A 20,173-nucleotide genomic window follows, 5' to 3' on the forward strand; every position below is an offset into this window, starting at 1 on the left:
TCCCTCCCCAGACAAGCTCCATCACGTGTTCACTTAGTCTTGATTTCTGGAGCAGCTTTTTTGCTCTTGCTCATCCAGCAGCACCCAGCCTGATGGGATCTGAATCTGTTCCTGGCTTTCCTACCTACATCTAAAGGTCTGTGCTAATGTCAGTGTTTGAGGAAGAAATGAGCAGGTTTAATCACTGGCTTTAGGAGCCATGGGTGCTCCCCAGTGAGCTCAGTGTCTGGGGTGGTTCTGGGTGCCCACTGGAGACTCACTGAGTCACCAGTGGGGCCTGGGTATGGAGTAGGATGGGAATTTCTGCTGGGATGGAGCTCCAGGTGAGCATGCAGGTTAAGTGGCCAGGGCTGTGAGCTGCTCTTTGCCAACTCCCTCTGCCAGAGGGCATGGTCAAGGAGATGGAGTCTGCAAAGGTACTTCTCAGCAAGGAGGCACCCAGCCTGGGCTTGGGCGCTCCTCAGAGGCAGCTGGGTGGGGAAATAAGTCCCTGGGGACATCAAGAAGGGTTTGTGATCTGCCCTTTCAGGGGCACCTTCAGGGAAGGAGTTGGAAAAACTTTCTTCTAGATGCTGTTGAGGCTGAGTCCGGGGGGCTGAGAAGGAGGCATTTCTTTGTTCGGAAAACGAGGGGTGACATACACTTCAGTCATCATCTCCTGATAATCCTCCACTTTGTCCTCCCGGAGATCAAAGAAAGTTTTCAGTAGGTCCAAGCTGAAGTAGTGCAGTGTGACAACAGTGACCCCAGCCAAGAAACAGAGCAAACCTGGGAGACAATGTGTTCTGCGAGTGCTATGAGAGCCAGCACTTCCCACCCCACACCCCCCCTCTGATGGTCCCCTGCCAGGAGAACACGGCCTCCTCTTATGGAAGGCAGCCTTCTCCTCTATGAGGTGGCCTCAGTTGCTGTGCTAAACATCTTAAAACCCTGGCATACATCTTAAAACCCTGGCAAATGATCTCTGTCTCCTTGTGTTACTGCACCTCAGGGACTAAAAAAATCCCTCCATCACCTTTGAGATGAGGATGGTGCTCCCCCTCCTGCCAACCCTTTCCTCATCTCTGCTGGGATCTGCTTCACCAAGGCACAGGCTGGGGCTCTGGTGAACTGCTCTCAGAATCACAGAATCAAATGGGTTGGAAAGGACCTCTGAGATCATCAAGTCCAACCCTTAATCCACTATCACTGTGGTTCCCAGCCCATGGCACTCAGTGCCACATTCAGTCTCTTCTTAAAAAACCTCCAGGGACAGAGAATCCACCACTTCCCTAGGCAGCCCATTCCAATGCCTGATCACCCTCTCTGGAGAGAATTTCTTCCTAATATCCAACCTAAACCTCCCCTGGCAGAGCTAAAGCTCTGACCAGAAATAAGCCCTCCTGTCTTACTGGTAGCTACTTGGAAGAATCGACTGACCCCCCCCGGCTCCAGTCTCCTTTCAGGGAGTTGTAGAGAGTGATGATTCTCCCCTGAGCTTCCTCTTCTCCAGCCTGAACACCCCCAGCTCCCTCATCCCTTCCTCACAGGACTTGTGCTGGATCCCTTCACAGCCTCCTTGCTCTTCTCTGGACCTGCTCCAGCACCTCAATCTCCTTCCTGAGCTGAGGGGCCCAGAACTGGACACAGGACTCAAGCTGTGGCCTCCCCAGGGCTGAGCACAGGGGCAGAATCCCTTCCCTGGACCTGCTGGCCACGCTGTTCCTGATCCAGGCCAGGATGCCATTGGCCTTCTTGGCCACCTGGGCACACTGCTGGCTCCTGTTCAGCTTCCTGGCAATCCAGACTCCCAGGTCCCTTTCTGCCACTCTGTGCCCAGCCTGGAGCTCCCCATGGGGTTGTTGTGTTGAACCTCATCCCACTGGAATCAGCCCAACTCTCCAGTCTGTCCAGGTCCCTCTGCAGAGCCCTCCTGCCTTCCAGCTGGCCCATATTTACCCCCAGCTTAGTGTCATCTGAGAATTTGCTAATTGTGGACTCAATCCCCTCATCTAAATCATTGATGAAGATATTAAACAGAACTGGGCCCAACACTGATCCCTGGGGGACACCGTGGCCACAAGTTGGATGCAGCACCATTCAGCACCACTCTCTGGTGGCCCTCCCATGGGCTGACAGCTTTTTCAGGAGAATGCTATGGGAGAAGGTGACAAAGGCTTTGCTGAAGTCCAGGTAGACTCCATCCCAGCTCTCTCACCTGCACGTCAGGAGAGAAGGCACCACGACTCCTGTCCCCCCCAGAGGGACACAGTGATGTGCCCTGGTGTAGTTTGGTGTCCTTACCAATTGCTAGTGTGAGCCAGAAAGATCCCCCAAAGCCTGTGTGCAGGACTGAGGTCCCAAAGTGGATTGGGCACATCAAGGAGTTCCTCACAGTGGAAAATGAGAGCAAAGAGAAGATCATGAAGGCTCCTGTGACCAGCAGCATGTAGCCTCCATAGACTGGGACGGGCATGGAGAAGAGCATGTTGGAGATGAGCCAAGTGCAAAAGGCCACCCTGGAGACAAGGGAAGAACAACAGATGAGCTGTGCCATGGGTTAGGAAGCTCCATGTGAAGATTTTAATGTGGAAGGTGTAATGTGGGATCCAGGTTGCACTGATGAGGTGAAGAAGCTCTGTGGGCAGGCTGCAGTCACCCCCGATTTCCTGTTCCCCTTGCTTAGCACACAGACTGTAGCAGGCCACAGCATCCCACTCACTATCAGGACCATCTCAGGTCCCCACCCTTCCACATGCTGGGCAATGCAGACCCCACAGAGCAGCATGCAGGGCTGGGGTAGTTGCAGGAGCACGTGCAAGTCATTTGCAGTAGCTCTGAACTTGTCTCAGGAGGTGGGTAACAGGAAAAGCTTTCAGCTATGCACCAGGAGCTCTTGTTCTGTGGTACCACCAGGACAACTCTCCTTGGCACCAAGTGCCACCTCCTCTCTGTTTTTAAAAACCTTCAGGGATGGAGAATCCACCACCTCCCTGGGCAGCCCATTCCAATGCCTGATCACCCTCTCTGGAAAGAATTCCTTCCTAATATCTAAGCTAAACCTCCCCTGGCAGAGCTTAAGGCCATGTCCTCTTGTCTTACTGGTAGCTACTTGGAAGAAGCGACTGACCCCCCCCTGGCTCCAACCTCCTTTCAGGGAGTTGTAGAAAATGATGAGGTGTCCCCTGAGCCTCTCCTTCTCCAGACTAAACAGCTCCAACTCCCTTCATGGGGATGGACCACTGCCATCATCCCCACATCACAGTAGGGATCTGTACCACGTTCCTCTCTCCTGTGTCACCACCTCTTATCTGCTCACCCAAAGGCACCTACAGGGCCACTGTTTTGACTGCAGACCTTGCAGAGGCCCATCTAGACACATTGCTTTCCTATGGGGAAGGGCAGCAAAGCCTTTCCCACATCCTTGTGTCTCTCCTGCCTGCAACAAGAGAGAAAAGCTCACCAGAGCATGGCTGATGCGTAGTGGCTGGAGATGCGGTACTGCCCGTGCACACTGCAGGGGCTTTGCCTGCTGAACTTCTCTGCCACGTAGAGGATGGGGCTGGGCAGCCCCTTCTCCAGGCCTGCACTGTAGCTGTGGTCGTAGTCAGCACTGAAACTCCAGGCAAAGTGCTCGTTGTAGCTGATGGTTTCATTGAGCTGATTCACCGGGTTTCCTGCCAGAGGGAGAAGACTGAGGTCCTGTCCCCACAGCCTGGACCCTACCAGCCAGGGGCACCCCAGGGACAGGAACCCCCCACGGGAACACAGGACACCCCAGGAACCCCCACACAGACCAATGCCACCCACAGGGCACTTGTCCCGGAGCTGTGACTGCTCCAGAGCTGCAGAGGGGGATTTTGTGCTCACCCACAAGTGTGATGTTCACCCCCGCCAGGCCGACGTGAAGCCCAATGTCCACGTTCACCAGGGCTCTGCTGAAGGACTTGTAGGAGGTGTTTGCTGTCACCCACCCGGTCTCCCAGTCCCCCGTGAAGTGGACGGCTGCCAGGAAAAGGATAGCAGGGCTTAGAGAGGGGCAGTCTCAGGCTTTGCTGTGCTGGAGGGGGCTGAGGAATGGTGTGGCACTGCAGGGAGTGTAGGGAGGCTGGGACAGCTGAATCAGCCACCAGGACATGCCTCAACCAGCTCCCACGCCCTGGCAGAGCTCACCTGTCCTCCCCCTGTGGAGCATCCACTCCCTTGATCCAGGAGTGGGTGAGCTCAGATCCCCAGTGACGAACCCTATGACCTGATTACTCCTGGGACATCCTCTCCGGGACTTCCCTGCAAGGTCCCACCGTGGTGAGCACCGCAGCCCCCAGGGACAGGTCTGGGAGATGAGCCACTTCCTCAGCCTCAGGAACAGGGGTGAGTTTCATTGCTAAATATTGAGGTCCCTAGACTGCACTTCTAGGCAGCAGTGAAGAAGACAGACAGACAGACAGAGCCGGTAGAGAGAGCTGGTAAGTGCCAGAAACAGAAGCTTTTCTGGTACATGATTTTTGGAACAAACTGTCTTTTTCTGACACACTTTCGCTTTGTGGTGGGCTTCGTTTCCTTAATTCACTGAAAGTGAAGGCAGTGATTTAATCTCAGGCCAAACACGACCTTTCAACCTGCCTGAAAATAAGTTCAGCTGCTTGAATCAACTTGTGAGAGCAGTGATCCAGTAGCAGCTCTGCAGGAACGTTTTCTAGCTGCAGGGTGGAGCGTGTCCTGCTGCCGCCAGCCAGAACCCCCAGCACTGGCTTTAAAACAACTAATTCCTCCTGTGTGCCCAAGCAGCACCCGGCTGCATCCTTGTAAGGAGAGTGGTGCCAGATGGCTCCCCAGGGCTGAGCTGGTCAAACCTTGATCTCTGCTCACCTACCCCCTCCATCCTGGTACCATCTTCCTGGGCAGCTCTGGTGGCATCTCCCAGCACCAGGACTGGCTTGTGTGTCAACTGGCAGAGTCCAGCAGCTGGTTACAGCCTGGATGTCTGCTCCTTCTGGTCATATTAAGGGTTGAGTCGTTCATCCTGGGCTTCATCATCCCTCTCCAAAAAGTTTTGTCCTTGGCCCTGCCCTTCACAGCAGAAGTTTCTTTGATTCAAGCTCAAGGCTGGCAGCTCTCCCCAGCTGGCACCTTCTATCCCCTCAGTACCTCTTTTATTTACACACCCTCTTGCCCTGTCCAAGTTGGAAATCCCACAACCTGGTTCCCAGCTTCAGACAGTATTACAGGAGATTTTCTGAATTATTCTCAACCAAATCCTCTCCATCTTCTCCTGCCTGGCTCCTTGGAAGGTCCTTATTACCACCCCTACCCCCCACACTTCTGCCTTGCCTGTGTTTTATTTCAGCCTGCTCTCTGCAGGTCACTGCAAGGCTTCTCTCACCCTCCCTGCGTGCCTGGCCACGGCCTGAGCTGCTGAGCTGAGCTCCCTCAGCAGCTCGGGAGGATGTGGCCAGCCAGAGGAACACGGGACCGTGCAGCCTACCCGAGCTGGAGCTGCTGCACCTCTGTGGCACAGTCACAGCAACCGAAGTTCCTTCTCGATCCAGAGGTGACCACGGGCACCCCCACGTGCTCTCAACCCCCACGCCAGGGGTGACGAAGCCCTTTTGGGAAGCTGTGTGACTTCTTAGCAGAGCACGGGCTGGGCAGAGGGTCTGTGACCACCAGCTCGCCTTTGCCAGGCACAGCCCTTTCTGTGATCCTGCCCCCAGACCCACCCCCCAAGGGCCGTCCAGCACTTACCGACAATCACCACTCCCACGACGAGGCTGAGGAGAACCCGGAGTGTCCAGTACAGCCTCTGCGGGGAGAGAAGTGGGACCTCAGGAGTGGAAGAACAGTCCTGGCTGTTCTCCTGCCTCACCCCGAACCAACCCAGAGCGTCCCAGCTTCCAAAACGCGAGGAGCAAATGGGTATCCCCGGGGAGAGGGGTCACCCACCGCCCATCCGCGGATGCCTGGGATGATGAGCAGGAAGCTGCAGGCAAACGTCAGGAAGACCACGATCACGATGATGGTGCTGACATCAAACACTGCAGCCTTCCTCTGCTGCAGGTAGAAGGGGTAGACGCCATCAAAGAGAGTCATCCCGCACCCCTGGCAGCCTGCAGGAGGGAGACGGTGACAGCAGTGATGTGGCCAGCCCCAGCTCAGCTCTGGAATAACCAGCTGCAAGAGGTCCACCGCAAAACTCCCCAGAGGGAACGAGGAAATGTGACACTGCAAGGAAGCAGGCAGGGTGAAACACTCCCCAGCCCTTGGTGGAGGAGAGGAGGTGCCTGGAGCAGGGCTCCACTGGCCAGCAGAACCTGTGGCAGAGTGGGGAATCACAAGCTGCTGTCTTGCTGTAGCTTGAGGAGCAGCCCAGGATCAGAAATCTGTCAAGCAGCTTCCCTGAGGACAGAACCATGTCTTCTGTTCCAGGAGGTCAAGCCAGGGCTTTCCACTTTGTGGTGCACCCTTAGAGTAAGTCTACGATCTGGAAACCACTGGCATATGCAGCCTTCCTCCAAAATGACAGGGAATCCCTGAGAACCCTGATTTCACAGTGGTGATTTTATCCCCAGCCAGGGGCCACCATGAGCAGGAAGAACAAAGCAAATCACCCCAATTTCCACCCCCTCTCCCCAAAGAGGCTTTTCCCCAGGAGCTGCAAAAGTATGGTCCGGGGAGGGAGGAGCATTTCTGCTCTTGGTCCAGAGGGGCCAGGAAACAAGCCCTAGAAACGAGATGTGGGTCCAAGGAGCACAACCCAAGGCTAAAGAAAACTGAGTTACATGACATCAAATGGCAGATGACACGTATAATTTCCACAGATGGTTTTGAACTCCCACCGACGCTTCAGTTCCAGCAATTACAAAGCTTCCCACCCTCCCAGGTTAAATCTTTTCTACCAAAACTGATTACATGCTTGGTCCTTTTATTCTCCTTATTTAATATATTTAATAGCATCTCTGTGTGTGGCTGCCCTGGGAAGTCTTCTAAAGTCAAGGAACACCAGAGCTAGTATGACTCAAGACCAAATACAATTTCATTCTGTCCCTGCATGGAGCAGTTGATTTTATTCTTGTTTTCTGAAAGCAGCATTATTTGTGATTTTAGGTTAAGATCCAACCTAGAGCAATTCAGCCACAAAAAATCCCAAATCCCTAGAAGTGGGTGAGGAAATTACAATAAGGATCTTATTGAACTAATTTACCTGGGCAGCTGAAGTCACTTTTCAATGCAAAAAGACATATTTGGTTTCAGAGTAATTCTCTGTCCAGTCTCATTACAGCAAACGATTCAGCAGAGACAGGGTTTGTGCAACGGGCTCACAACTGATCTAGACCTGCCCTCATCTTGCTTCTCTGCTCCAGAATAGCAGAGCTCTTGGGCACTTACAAATCTTGCTTTGCCCTATTTTGCTGTAACCGTTTCAGGATATTTCCCTGGAATGCCAAGCCCGGAGAGGGGCAACCATCATTCCTGCTGTGGTTACCTGGCAAACAAGAGCTGTAATTGAGTCCTGATGCTACGGTGTGGGACTGAAGTCCAGCTGCAGCATCCAAAGTCTGAGTGGCTGGAGGAGAAGAACTAAATGAATCTTTCAACCCAGGACAAGTGAAATCTTAATAGCCTGAACTCCACTGGATTCATTACATCTTTGCCTTAATTTCCTGTGAGATGTTATGAGGGAACGAATGATTTCCAAACATGTATTCACCAAAAAGAAACTCTCTGCAGCTAAAATCAGATAAAAAATAAGTAACAACTGAAAAAACAGAAGGTAATGAGGAAAACGCTGCTTGTTACAACATAAATTTAGGTTTCAGACAATATCAAGGGATATTTGCACTGCTCTCTACACTTTGTAACTTCTGGGGGTAATTTTACAGAGGGTTTCCAGGGAAACAACTCTTTCTGTTGATGTCTTCCCTGCACAGAAAGGAGACCAGGTCCTTGGCATTTTTGAATATTTGAAGTGGAAAACTGGTGCCTGCAGCTCAAGGCAGGAGAAACTGAGGTTGTTCCTCCTTGGAAAATATCTTCCATGCAGAGGAGGATGTGACCCCCTGTCACAATGCATGGCAAGGGAAAAGACTTGAGACATCTTTAATGAAAGATCAGTAATTTAGAAGAAATGGACAACTTCTAAATTAGTAAAAATATTAAAAATTACCTTTTAAATTATTTTGAATTCTAAAATCTTTTAAACCAGCAAGGGCAAAGGAGGCAGAAAGTTTGCCCAACCTCCAGCAGTTTCTACTTACAGAAATCCTGTCCCAGAATAAATCAAGTTGGAGGAGACCTCGTGGAAGTGCCCACCCAAAACCTTCTCTCAGCAGAGCCAACAGTAGTCCTCGGTTGGGTTGCTTGGGGCTTCAGATTGGTATTTTCCATTGGAACAAGGAAAGGACAATCCTGTCCCCTAGAAACCGAATGATCAGAGCTGCAGTTCAGGGATGGGAGGGGGGAAAACGGGTGGGGGAGGTGGGGAGCAGGTGGGGGGGGAGGTGGGTGGGGGGGCGACGATGGCGGATTCCCTCGCACTTCCCTGCCCCTGCGAGAGTCAAATCGGGACAGTAAAAACCTCCGGGTTAACTCGTCCCCATCCTTGCCTGGCCGGAACCCCTCAGCCGACGTGAGCACCCCGCGCCCCGGAGCCCGCCAAGGGCTGGGACAGACTCGGGGCTCCCCGCGGGAGGGGAGGCGGCTGGGGGGCGGTGGGCTGGGGCGGTGCGGTGCGGGGGCTGGCGGATCTTTCCCACCCACCTACCTGACGGTGGCGGCGGCGGCATCGGGTGGCCCCGGCCCGCACCGCGCTCTTATAAGCGGCGGCGGGTGCGGAGCCGATGTAAATGCCGCCGCGGCCCGCCCCGCCGCACTGCCCGCAGCTCCGCGCCCAGGTGAGCGCCGCGACCGCCGGCACGCGTGTCCCCGAGTGCGTGGGGGGTGTCCGGGGAGTCGGCGACACACGTTGTCTGCTCTTGCGTGGAGGGGCGGCACGTGTGTGTCCCTTCCCTCGTGGGGGTCAGGGACCCGCTATCTGCGGGGGGTCGGGATGCGAGCGGTGTCGTCCGTGGAGGGGGCAGGGGTCGTGCTGCTCCCGTCTCCGTTTTAGGGGACAAATGGGGTCGTGCGGAGGGCGGGGGGGAGGGGTGGCAGAAGGGATCGGGACACGCGTTTCTTTCCCTTGTGGTGAACTGCGTGGGATGGGATCACGATCCCACACACACACTCCTGCATGGGATAGCAGGGCTATCCCCACCCGCCTAGGGGGACAGGGTGAAGGATGAGATGCGGGTACACGTCCCCATCTGCATGGGGGTCCCAAGAAGCCAGGGCCATTGATATCTCTGCCTGCCTGCCCGGGGCACCAGGAGGCTGAGGCCACCCATGTCCCTGCCTGCCTGGAGAACAAAGGGGTATCTGGATCATGCGTGAGGACACGGTGGGATGGGTCATGCATGTCCTCACCTGCAGGGTGCGGTGGAGCCACGCACATCCCTGCCTGTGCAGGAGCGGCTCCGCAGCACTGCATGGGCAGGGGCACCGTGGGGACAGGAAGAGAGGGAGTCCCTGCTGTGCACTGTGGTGACACTGGGGCACCTGGCCCCGGGGGTGTTGCCAGGTGGGGACAATTGGAGTCATCGCTGGTCCCTGTGTCCATAGCCTGCACATATATTGAGGATGTTCTGGCTGCCAGCCAGGGCTGGGGAAGTGCAGCCTGTTCTGATAGCCCAGGGCTGGCTGGCTGATGGGAGAAGATGGCAGTCCCCCAGGAAGTCTCACCAGCACTGGGCAGAGCTAGAAATAAACTGTGGATAACAAGGACCATAGGGCTCAGGTTCCAAGCTTCTTGAATGCCTTGAAACTCCTTTCCTCTACCTGTGTGATCACACCAAGTTCTGCAGTGAGGCTGCTGCTCTCTGATGGGTCCCACAGTCCCAGTTGAGATGAGGCTCTGAGGAGAGCTCAGGAGATATTTGGAGGCCAAAGCTCTAACTCTAGGGGAGGCAAATCTGCTGAGATCAGGTGGAGTAAGAGCTCCTTGCTCTGGGGCAAGCTATGTGTTTGCACTTGCTGCAGCAGAGAGGGGTGTGAAACTCCAGACCTTGATAAGGCACAGGGATCGTCTCTGATAGAAGATAAAGCTGGGGAAATGGGTGCTTGATTCCAGCCAGTGCAGAAAGAGGGAATGACTTTCCAAACGGTGTCACAGGGAACCTGTGGAAAAGCAGAGATGGGAGGGCTCATAAGAAATTACAAAATTTCTGGCAAGCTTGACAAGTCTGTGGAACTAATCCAAGCTTGCAGAGCTTTCCCTTGCCCACTTGCACCATGGGCTTCCAAGGTCAGTCTGGTGTCATTACATCAAGCAAAGGACCCCCCAGATGGTTTGTAGGATTTGGGAGGCAGGTAGGAGAGCAGGATTTCTTCCTGGAGAAGCCTGGCAACTGGTTCTCAACACATGGGGTGAGCAACATGAGGAAGCTGAAGCATGGGAAAGGAGTTTGTGGGACAGCTGAGTGCCACTCATGAGATGCCCATCTTCCTTGGCCACGTTCTTCTTGAGTGCCTCCTGCAAGGGCTGCTCTGTGAGGAGGTTCCCAGACAAAGCTGAAAAATCTTGGATAACTTGGAGCTGAGGCCAGAACCAAAAAGGCAACCAGTGCAGAGGTTTAATGTTTGATGTTCAAGCCATGTTATGGAAACCTAACAAAGCTGTTGGCCCATAACAACGTTTTGTGAGGTGTAGTGTGCAAGGCGAGTTGCTGTGACAGGGAGGGAAAGTGGAAATGTCACTTCCTGAGAAACATCTTGGAAATCTACAGACATCTCTGGAAATTAAAAACAAGGGAAACGCCATCCTCACAACCTGGCAATGAGCATTCAGGTTTATGAATGCGGCTAATGCGAGCCTGAGGAACACTGTTTAAAGGTCAAACCACTTCTTTTGCCAAGTGGATGGTCTAGTCGGTGACTCACGTTTTACAATTTGGGCCACAGGTGGTTTTGAGTGAACAAATCCCAGCTGTGATTCCCAGTAACTCAGAAATCAAACCTACAGAGCTGCTGGCAAAGCCTTTCTGAAACCTTGGAGTCCTAGGTGGGATGGAAGAGACCTTAAAGATCATCCAGTTCCAACCCTCCTCCCACTAGACCAGGTTGCTCCAAGCCTGGCCTTCAACACTTCCAGGAAACCATAATTTCTTTAAGCTTTAATAAAAAAAAGAAAAAAAAAAAAAAAAAGAAAAGGAAACAAAACCCTTGACTTTGGCTTGTGACAGAGCAAAGTAGGAAAAGCTGAAAGGGGCTCAATGCTACAGCTTTTGGCAACCCTCCAGCTCCCTCCTTCTCCTCCCTTTTTGCAGGTCACTGCTTCCAGGGACCCTGTGGCCAGTGCAGCCCACAAAGACTATGTTGAATTTGGTCGTGGTTCTGCTGGTGACGTGGAGCTTGGGGAGTAAGTACAATTTGTGGGAAGGGGATGCAAGGGGAGACTCTGGATTGTTTCTGTCTTCAGAGGAATTTCCTCTTAACTCATGGGGCAACAGATGAGAGAAGAGGATGATTCAGTTTGGGCTGAGGTAAGAAGAAAATGGAGCAAAATGCTGAGGCTGCAGAGCCTGCAGGCTGGGAGACTCACCTTCTACTGTTTATAGGTGTAAACAGCTTGTAACCAGGAACTGGAGCTTCTTGCTAATATTACAGTAAAACCAGAAAAAGGATAAAGTTAAGGGGAAAAATGTAGATCCTTTGGGAGCAGACTGGTGGAGGACAGAAATTGTTTTTGGGACATCTGGATGACAAGAATGAATTTCTACTTGCAGACATTGCTTGTCCCTCAAAAGGAGTGCAATACTTGTCTAAAAAAGTGTTTGTACAGAAAGTTTCAGAAAGAGTATTGGGAAATATCACAATACTGACATCATTCTGTAATGCAGAAGCTTGTTTCATGCATTCTGCTTTTCTTCTCACCAAGTCTGATCTCTTCCAGGAGCCCAGGAGAGCATCTCCTGGGAGGTGCAGCGCTATGATGGATGGTACAACAACCTCCTGCACCACAGCCATGGCTCCGTGGGTGAGTGCCAAGCCTGGGGGTGGGGATGATGGGTCAGGGAGAGCTGCCACTTGCTTTGCAACTGAGAGAGAAACCCTTTCTGACTCCAGCCTGCACCTTGCAGGTGACCAGGCAGTGACATCTCCCATGGCCTTGAGAGGTGGCTGCTTGTACCCAAGGCACGTTCCTGGAGGAGGCTAAGAGCCCCCTTAGAGCAGTCTGGAGGGTCCAAGCAGCCCAGCTTTGCCTCCCATGTCCAGGCCTTGCCATTTTCACCTGCTGTCCAGCCACCATCTGCAGGTTGTGCTGGTGTTGGATCTATCCCTGAGCAGAGCTGTGCCTTTGCAGGGCCATTTAATGATCCAAGATGGGAAGGACCCAGCTTTTCCCAGTAGGTGTTTCAGTAGGTGGTCAGGGATCCCAGAGCTGGGAAAAGGCATCTTTAGCCTGCAGTTCCAAGCAGCATTCCACACAGGGCCAGAGACAGAAGAGTCCGTGGTCCAGGAATGCTGTAGCTTTTCTTCCCTGCACCAGACAGAGACTGTGCTGCTGGGCTGCTGTGCAGCATGGCCTGGTCTGTACTGGGAGCTGGGCAGATCAGATGGGATTTAATCTAAACTATTGAAGGTTATTAATCTCCCTGTTTCCCGCAGCCCCAACCGGTCACCTACAGGTGACACAAGGGGTGGTGGCAATTACACAGCTTCCTGGGAATCAGGATGGCTCCTCAACGTGACATGTGTGTCATCAATCAGCCTTTCGGTTACACCACAGCCTGCTAGGGAGATCCAGCAGGTCCCTGACAGATAAGATCTCTCTCTTCCAGAGCAGACAGATCAGACCCTAATATTTGGAAGTGACCCTATAGAAACTAAGCCAGTCAGTCGGGGTTTCCCCCAGCTCTGGGGAGCTCCTGCAAGTGAAGCCCACCAGGCTGGTGAAGAGTTTTTCAAAACAAGCTCACTTGTCAGTGAGAAACAACCTCCTGTCTCTGGGCTCTTCAGTTATGGGACAGACAGTGGGTTTGAAGTCAGGGTGTTTCTCTCCCATTTTTCCCTTGTGTCTCTGCTTCGCCAGCTGCTCCCTCTCCTGTTTCCTATGGTCCTGGCATTTCCCACACTTGTGCAGGATTGCACAGTCAGCCCGGGCAGCTTAACGTCACTCCAGTGAGGCAATGGGGCTGCACGTGGACCAGAGAAGGACACCTGGAAGGGAATATTCCCATGGAGAATCCCTTCTTTGCTATAGAATCATAGAATCCCAGACTGGTTTGGGTCAGAAAGCACCTTAGACCTCATCCAGTTCCAATCCCCTGCCATGGTCAGGGACACCTTCCGCTAGATCAGGCTGCTCCAAGCCCCATCCAACCTGGTCTTGGAGAGATGAGGGAGGGGTGTCCCATCTGTCAGATGCCACCAGGCCCATGCCATGTTGCTTTGGTGCTGCAGGTGCCAGGCTGCTGCGTCTCCTGCCCGCCAACTACGCGGATGGGGTCTACCAGGCACTGCAGGAGCCCCACGTGCCCAATGCTCGCCAGCTCAGCAACGTGGTGGCAAGGGGACCCTCAGGACTGCCCTCCCGCAGGAACACAACTGTGCTGGCTGTGTTTTTTGGTAAGACCAGTGGCATGGCAACAGGTGGGAAAAAGGTTGGTCTGGGTAGAAAAATTTTCAGTTTTCTCACCCCATTGGACATCTCCCCACCCACCGCGGATCCATATCCGAAAGATAAACTCTTGGGTATCACCATACCGAAGTTCTGTGCAACCAGGAGAGCTTGTGTGAAATTTTCAGTGCCCTCTGGCAATTGTCCCAGGTGCTGATACATTTGGGAACTTCCTTGTTTGTTTTCTTGGAAAAGTTACCTCATTGCAAAATGCCTGACAGATATGATAAGAGCTGCACTGTGGGTGATTGCTGGGAAGAATTGCTGCAAGTCGGAGCAGTTTTTGATGTTCCTCAGGAGCTTGGCAGTGTCTCCAAGCCCAGGGATGTCTGTCTGTGGGAAATAGCCCTGGCTTGTTGAGAGAATGAGCTGAACTTGTCAAAGAAGTGGAGACAATCAGCTCCCCATACAACATAAGGTTCAACCATGACCCTGGCCACCCAAGTTGGTGTGCTTGACCTCAGGATGGGCCACAGGAGGAGCAGGCACTGGTGCAGGACTGGTTACCTTCTCCCTGAAGGTAGGTTTTTCCCATCACACCACAGCTCAAACGGGCTCAGCATCAGCAGCAACCCTTATCCTTGAAGGCGACAGGTGAGGAGGAGCTCAGGGAATTAGTGGCTAAGTGCAGAGCTTTGCTCCTGGCCCAGCAAATGGTCTGCTGCCTGTCATCTCTGAACAAGAGTTCAAAGAGTTTCTCCACTAAGTTTCTCCACCCTGAATTGGGTGGTCATTCCCCCCCAGTATGGACATTCCTGAATGACCATAGTCTACTCGTGAAGTCTGGCCAGGGGCACGTGGAGCCCTGTTCTTGTGGGCTGTGGCTCAGCACATCCGGGCTCCAGCCCAGAGTGACTTTGGCAGTCATGGAGCAACCCAGCAGAGAAGCCAGGAAAGAAACCATTTGTGCTGCACAAAGTGGTCCCTTCAGCCCACGTATGGCTTAGCTGCCCAGCATCATGTCCTGCTCCAGGTGCTGGTGGCAGTCATCCCAGCTGCTGACCATGCTCGGGTCTCTGGCAGGTTTCCACGTGCTCTCAGACATCCTGGGGACAGAGAAAACTGGATGCCCTGCTGAGTTCCTGAACATCCACATCCCACCTGGGGACCCGGTGTTTGACCCTGAAGGCACTGGAGATGTGGTCCTGCCCTTCCAGCGCATCCACTGGGCGACGGAGACGGGGCAGAGCCCCAATAGCCCCCGGGAACAGGTGAGTAGCAGTTGTTTTGCTTTTTGCCTTTTTCTGCATCATTCCGCTTCATCCAACACTGGTCACCTGTAGAAACCAGGACAGTGTTTGCAAAAATAAAGGGACATCACTCGCTGCTTCTTAAAAATGAAAAAACCCACGTGTTCTTTTGATCAAGAAACTTTCCAGCAGGAAAGAAAAAACAGAAAGCACAGGTGTGTGGGAACATGTGGCCCAGGCCACACCTTGAGACCTGTGTCCAGTTCTGGGCCCCTCAGCTCAGGAAGGAGATTGAGGTCCTGGAGCAGGTCCAAAGGAGGGCAACTAGGCTGGTGAAGGGACTTGAGCACAGATCCTATGAGGAGAGGCTGAGGGAGCTGGGGCTGTTCAGTCTGGAGAAGAGGAGGCTCAGGGGAGACCTCATCACTCTCTACAACTCCCTGAAAGGAGGTTGGAGCCAGGGGGGGGTTGGTCTCTTTTCCCAGGCAACTCTCAGCAAGACAAGAGGGCACGGTCTGAAGTTGTGCCAGGGGAGGTTTAGGTTGGACATTAGAAAGAATTTCTTTCCAGAGAGGGTGATCAGACATTGGAATGGGCTGCCCAGGGAAGTAGTGGATTCTCTATCCCTGGAGATATTTAAAAAGAGACTGGATGTGGCACTCAGTGCCATGGGCTGGGAACTGCAGAGGGAGTGGATCAAGGGTTGGACTTGATGATCTCTGAGGTCCCTTCCATCCCAGCCAATTCTATGATTCTGTGATTCTAAACCCACACATCTCTTGAGGCTTAGAACCAACTGCAAATAAACCCAAAGCCCAGCCTCCAAGGTTCATGTGTGTGGTTGCTCAAAGCCAGTGCTTTTCTTGGCTGAAGGGATCGTAATTCCTCTGGATCTGCCTGTGTCATCTCTTTGAATGCAAACTGGAGTGTCCTGCAGGGTTTGTGGAGGGAGGGAGAAGGAAAAGGGAAAGCAGGAAAATTTGTCATCTTCTTTAGCTGCCAAAGTTTTTATCACCATAATCAAAATGAGCCAAGGTTGGGCTTTCTGCGTCAGGTAAAACAATTTTTTTTTGTTATCACTCAGATAAGCCTTTTTAGTGAAAGTGCCATCAACTTCTGCCTTCAACAGATTTATACACTTGTGCCTTTCTAGAAGGTCGGTAATTACAGCACAGGGCTTTTTATGGCACCGACTCTTAATCTTTAATAACAGATCATAAAGCAGAGCTGGTACGGCCATAAAGCTATAAAGCTTCTTGAGATGGCAGTCATTTGGAAGAAAAAAAAAAAAATCAAGATTTTTCCTCCGATTTCTCTTTGTTTTTCTGAGGCTGGGGGTGTTCCCACACTCCTGTGCTTTCTGTTTTTTCTTTCCTGCTGGAAAGTTTCTTGATCAAAATCACCAAAGCAAAATGCCCCCTCCCTGAACCTTGCACATGACAAACCAGGGTGAAACCAGAGGAGTAAATGATGCTTTTAACAGCATTTCAAACCTTAGAAAAATGAGAACTCCAGCCTGTTTTCAGACTAAAAAATTGATTTTTTCATGAAAACTGCTGGGGCAGGACACAGTTTCCCAGAGGGGACAGCCCCAGAGATTCCAGTATCCCCAGTGATGGGTTTCATCCCCTTCCTGCTTGGTCTTGCCCACAGAGGGACTCACATGTGTCTGCTTTGTGCAGAGACGAGAATAGTAGAGAAAAAAGATCCCTCCAAAATCTACCTTTGCAAAGCCTGTACCTGCTCTTTTCCTGTACCTGGCCCTAATTCCTGCACTTTGCATAGAGACCGTCTGGGTATATGTATGTGCCCTGACCTCTCTTGTTAAAACAGGGGATGGGGTGGCAGTTTTGCAAGACCAAGAGGGCCAGACTGGGGCTTTTCAGACTTACTTCTTTTTTTTTTTTGGTTGGGTTTTGGTTTTTTTTTTCACTTTTCTGACGTCCCCCAGGATCCATTCATGCCCATTCCCTGTGCCTGCTCTAGATCAACAGGGTGACAGGCTGGCTGGACGGCAGCTCCATCTACGGCCCCTCTCACTCCTGGAGTGATGCCCTGAGGAGCTTCTCGGGGGGGCACCTGGCATCAGGGCCTGGTGGGCGCCTCCCGAGGGAAACCGACGGGAGGGTCCCCATGTGGAAGGCGTTGGATCCCACCACAGGACAGGGTGGTCCCCAGGGGATTTATGGTAATGGTGGCACCCTCAGTGGGTGCTTGGCTCAGTCCCTGATGGTGAGCAGGGGTGGTGGTGGGGGGGTGTTTCCTGGTCAATACGCAGTGGCCGGTGGGTGCTGGTGCCTCTGATCCCAAGTCATCTCCTCTGGGGCTGCCACTGAGATAAACCTGCTCAGCTTGCTTTGAATTCTTCACCTGCCTGAACTTTGGGCTATGCTGGGGGTCTGGAGCTGCTTCTTGCTGGCTCAAGCTGTTGATCCCCCTGGGGAGGAAGGGTGGGAGAGGGGACGAGGTGATGCTGGTCCAGGCTGCCCCTCCAGTAAGAGGCAAGGTGAGCCCCAGGGGTGGCATCCCCTGCTGATGGTCCTGGTGGCTCTTGCAGACCTGGGGAGTGCCTGGGGGAATGAGAACCCCTTCCTGCAGGCCCAGAGCATTGCCTGGTTTCGGTACCACAACTACCTGGCCACCAAGCTGGCCCAGGAGCACCCCACCTGGTCTGATGAAGACCTCTTCCAGCACGCTCGCAAGTGGGTCATTGCCACTTTCCAGGTGAGGGATGGGACACCCCTCTTCCCCCTGGCTCTGTTGGCACCCCTGAATCCGCTGGCCCTGATCCAGTTCCCCTGTGCCCTAGAGCATCGTGCTGTATGAGTGGCTGCCCACCCTGCTGGGGACAAGTGTCCCAGAGTATCAAGGTGAGGGGCACAGTGGGTGGTGGGGGGTGGGGGGACCAAGGGAGTCAGGGAATGGGATGGGAAAGGACTGTGGCTGCTGCCCTGCAGGATACCAGCAGCACCTGGACTCCAGTCTCTCACCAGAGTTCATGGCAGCTGCGTGGCAATTCCTGGCCACCATGGTGCCTCCAGGTGTCTACAAGAGGTAGGAACAGCCAGCCAGGCTGGGAGGGGTGGTGCCCATGCTGGGGAAAGAGGTGCCCAAGCAGGGCTCGTGGCTGGGGATGGTCTTTGTCCCTTCCCTGCATCCTGCCCCTCACTGGCACAGCCAAGCCCTGTCAGCTCAGGGCAGCCCTGGCTGGGGGCTGTGGGTCCAGCCCTTTCTCTGCTGTTCCAGGGACTCCCAGTGCCACTTCTCCAAAGTGCCCAGCCCCAGGGGCTCGTTCCCAGCAGTGAGACTCTGCAACAGCTACTGGAACAGAGAGGTATGGGAAAGGGAGCCGGGGGTTCCTGAGGGCATGGCAGGCTGGTCTGGGGGGACCCCATTCCTTGCTTTATGTTCCAGAGGTCCCCACAGGGGTCTGGCAGGGAAATGCAGTGCAGAGCATGAGCACCAAATGAGGTGTGAGAGCCTCTCCATCCACACATCTCCAGGTGCCACCTTCAGCCTCAAGGTTGAGCTGATGGGGAGAAAATGAGCCTAGAAGTTCCTGGTCCCCCTGCACCCAGGGTCTGCAACCCTCTGGGCAGTGGTTCTGGGGTGTAGGGGTGCCCCATATCCTCAGTCCTGCAAGGAATCACCTGCTCTTCCCCTCTCCCCTCAGAGCACCGGGCTGCAGCAGGCAGAGGACGTGGACAATCTGCTGTGGGGGATGAGCTCACAGATTGCAGAGCAGGAGGACAACATTGTGGTGGAAGATCTCCGAGGTTTGCACTCCCTTGTGCAGCAGCTGCAGTGTCAGTGGGGGACCTGCTCTCCTGGGGCTGTGCAGGGACCCACGTGGGGAGGATGACCACAAGATCATGGGATGGGATCCATGACCCAACCACATGCTCAGGCCAGCTTCAACCTCGTTAACAGAGGTGCAGTTAGGCTGCGGGGCACATTTAGTGCATCCATGGGACCACCCTGGCAAGGGCAAGGAGATGACATCCATGTTCAGCATGGCCCATGGCAGAGAGACAAAGCCAGGCTAGCAGCTGTGACTGTTGGTGTTGCTTCAAATCCACCCACAGATTACTGGTACGGGCCCCTGAAGTACTCCCGCACTGACTACGTGGCCAGCTGGCTTCAGCGTGGCCGAGACCTTGGCCTGCCCACCTATAACCAAGCCCTGGAGAGATTTGGGATGGCGCCTCTCCAGAACTGGTCGGACATTAACCCTGGCCTGGAGCAACAGGTAGCAGGGAATTGGGCTGGGCATGGGAGGTGTGTGGGTCAGAGGATGATGGGGCAGTCCAAGCAGTAACTGGCTTCTCCAGCAATGTAGGAAGAGGAATATCAGGGCACATCCTGCTCTGGCTTATCTTCATGCCTGCGGGACATGAATAAATGTGTCCTGCTCTAGTGCTATGCTCCTGTGCTGCTGGGTGCTCTGCTCCTTCTGCAGCTGGGATGCTCTAGGAATGATGCATAGGGCTGAGCAACCTCCCTGCCCAGGGACATGGGATACTTGGGAAATGTACTTGGGAAATGCACATTCTTTGCTCCTCCTGAGGCTCTCCCTCTGTTCACACGTGTGCTGTGTGGCTGTTTCTGGCCAGGTCCTGGAGGAGGTCGCTGCCTTGTATGGCAACAACACGTCTGGGCTGGAGCTGCTCCCCGGAGGGATGCTGCAGGCTAACAGCTCCCTCTTCACTGCCATCATCCTGGACCAGTTTGTGCGCCTGAGAGATGGTGACAGGTTTTGGTTCGAAAACACCAAGAATGGGTAAACACCTCTTCCCTGTTTGGCAGGCTGCCCACTGCTCTCTGAGCCCCAAGTGACACAGGAAAACTGGGGCTGGAGGCAGAAAACATCCTCCAGCTTCCTCAGGTTGTAAAGCAGCAGAGGGAGTGAATCCCTCCTGCTGTCAGAGAATCACAGAATCATTTGGGTTGGAAAGGACCTCTGAGATCATCAAGTCCAACCTTTAACCCACTGCCACTGTAGTACCTAGTCCATGGCACTGAGCTGTCAGCCAGTGACAGCTGGGGCCACCACTTGGGCTCATATCTTCTCCCCCAGGATGTTCACAGTGGAGGAAACGAGGAAGATTCGTGGCACCACCTTCCACAATGTCCTGGCTGCTGTCACCTACAGCAACTCCACCGATGGCAACTCCACAGCCCTCCAGCTCCACGTGTTTGCCTGGAGCAAGGGTGAGTGCTTCCTGCAAACAGCACCAGCAGGTTAGGGAGAAGAGCAAAACCACCTTGGTGACATGGGGAAAGCTGTTTC

At 53.6% G+C, this 20,173-nt stretch overlaps 2 protein-coding genes across 8 annotated transcripts in view; one reads left to right on the forward strand and one right to left on the reverse strand.

Annotated features, from left to right (window-relative positions):
* DUOXA2 (dual oxidase maturation factor 2) lies at nt 1–8,851 on the reverse strand. Of its 5 annotated transcripts, none has more exons than XM_071754538.1 (8): nt 8,737–8,851; nt 8,235–8,385; nt 5,923–6,086; nt 5,725–5,782; nt 3,850–3,984; nt 3,443–3,656; nt 2,284–2,498; nt 1–768 (listed from the first exon to the last, which is right to left on the reverse strand). In XM_071754538.1, the coding sequence occupies exons 3-8, from the start codon at nt 6,067–6,069 to the stop codon at nt 566–568; spliced, it is 972 nt and encodes a 323-aa protein (XP_071610639.1). In that variant the 5' UTR covers nt 6,070–6,086; nt 8,235–8,385; nt 8,737–8,851; the 3' UTR covers nt 1–565. The 5 variants fall into 5 exon arrangements, with proteins under 5 accessions (XP_071610639.1, XP_071610638.1, XP_071610636.1 ...); XM_071754537.1 differs by lacking the exon at nt 8,737–8,851 and adding an exon at nt 7,463–7,543 and having other exon boundaries at nt 8,235–8,429; XM_071754535.1 differs by lacking the exon at nt 8,737–8,851 and having other exon boundaries at nt 8,235–8,429.
* Nucleotides 3,945–20,173, forward strand: part of LOC139800913 (dual oxidase 2-like) — a 26,819-nt gene continuing 10,590 nt past the window's right edge. Inside the window, exons 1-14 of one of the 3 annotated variants that reach the window (XM_071754530.1) lie at nt 3,945–4,350; nt 11,340–11,431; nt 11,966–12,049; nt 13,477–13,641; nt 14,717–14,904; nt 16,870–17,071; nt 17,441–17,607; nt 17,693–17,753; nt 17,841–17,937; nt 18,130–18,217; nt 18,557–18,659; nt 18,969–19,132; nt 19,497–19,663; nt 19,961–20,094. In XM_071754530.1, coding sequence (XP_071610631.1) covers nt 11,386–11,431; nt 11,966–12,049; nt 13,477–13,641; nt 14,717–14,904; nt 16,870–17,071; nt 17,441–17,607; nt 17,693–17,753; nt 17,841–17,937; nt 18,130–18,217; nt 18,557–18,659; nt 18,969–19,132; nt 19,497–19,663; nt 19,961–20,094 — 1,666 coding nt within the window. In that variant the 5' untranslated portion in view covers nt 3,945–4,350; nt 11,340–11,385. Of the gene's footprint in view, nt 4,351–8,787; nt 8,871–11,339; nt 11,432–11,965; nt 12,050–13,476; nt 13,642–14,716; nt 14,905–16,869; nt 17,072–17,440; nt 17,608–17,692; nt 17,754–17,840; nt 17,938–18,129; nt 18,218–18,556; nt 18,660–18,968; nt 19,133–19,496; nt 19,664–19,960; nt 20,095–20,173 lie in introns of those variants that run through there. The other 2 variants (XM_071754532.1, XM_071754533.1) reach the window with 2 other exon arrangements.

This window comes from Heliangelus exortis, chromosome 11, assembly GCF_036169615.1.
Source record: "Heliangelus exortis chromosome 11, bHelExo1.hap1, whole genome shotgun sequence".
NCBI lineage: Eukaryota > Metazoa > Chordata > Aves > Apodiformes > Trochilidae > Heliangelus > Heliangelus exortis.

Bases quoted from the DNA above. Each gene is read 5' to 3' on its own strand.
- DUOXA2 (XM_071754538.1), bottom strand. From the start codon at position 6,069: ATGACTCTCTTTGATGGCGTCTACCCCTTCTACCTGCAGCAGAGGAAG. The intron at 3,985-5,724 runs GTAAGTGCTGGA...TTTTCCTGGCAG, and splicing joins CGTGGGAGTGGTGATTGTCG to CCGTCCACTTCACGGGGGAC. The intron at 769-2,283 runs GTAAGGACACCA...ATTGTCTCCCAG, and splicing joins CTGGCTCACACTAGCAATTG to GTTTGCTCTGTTTCTTGGCT.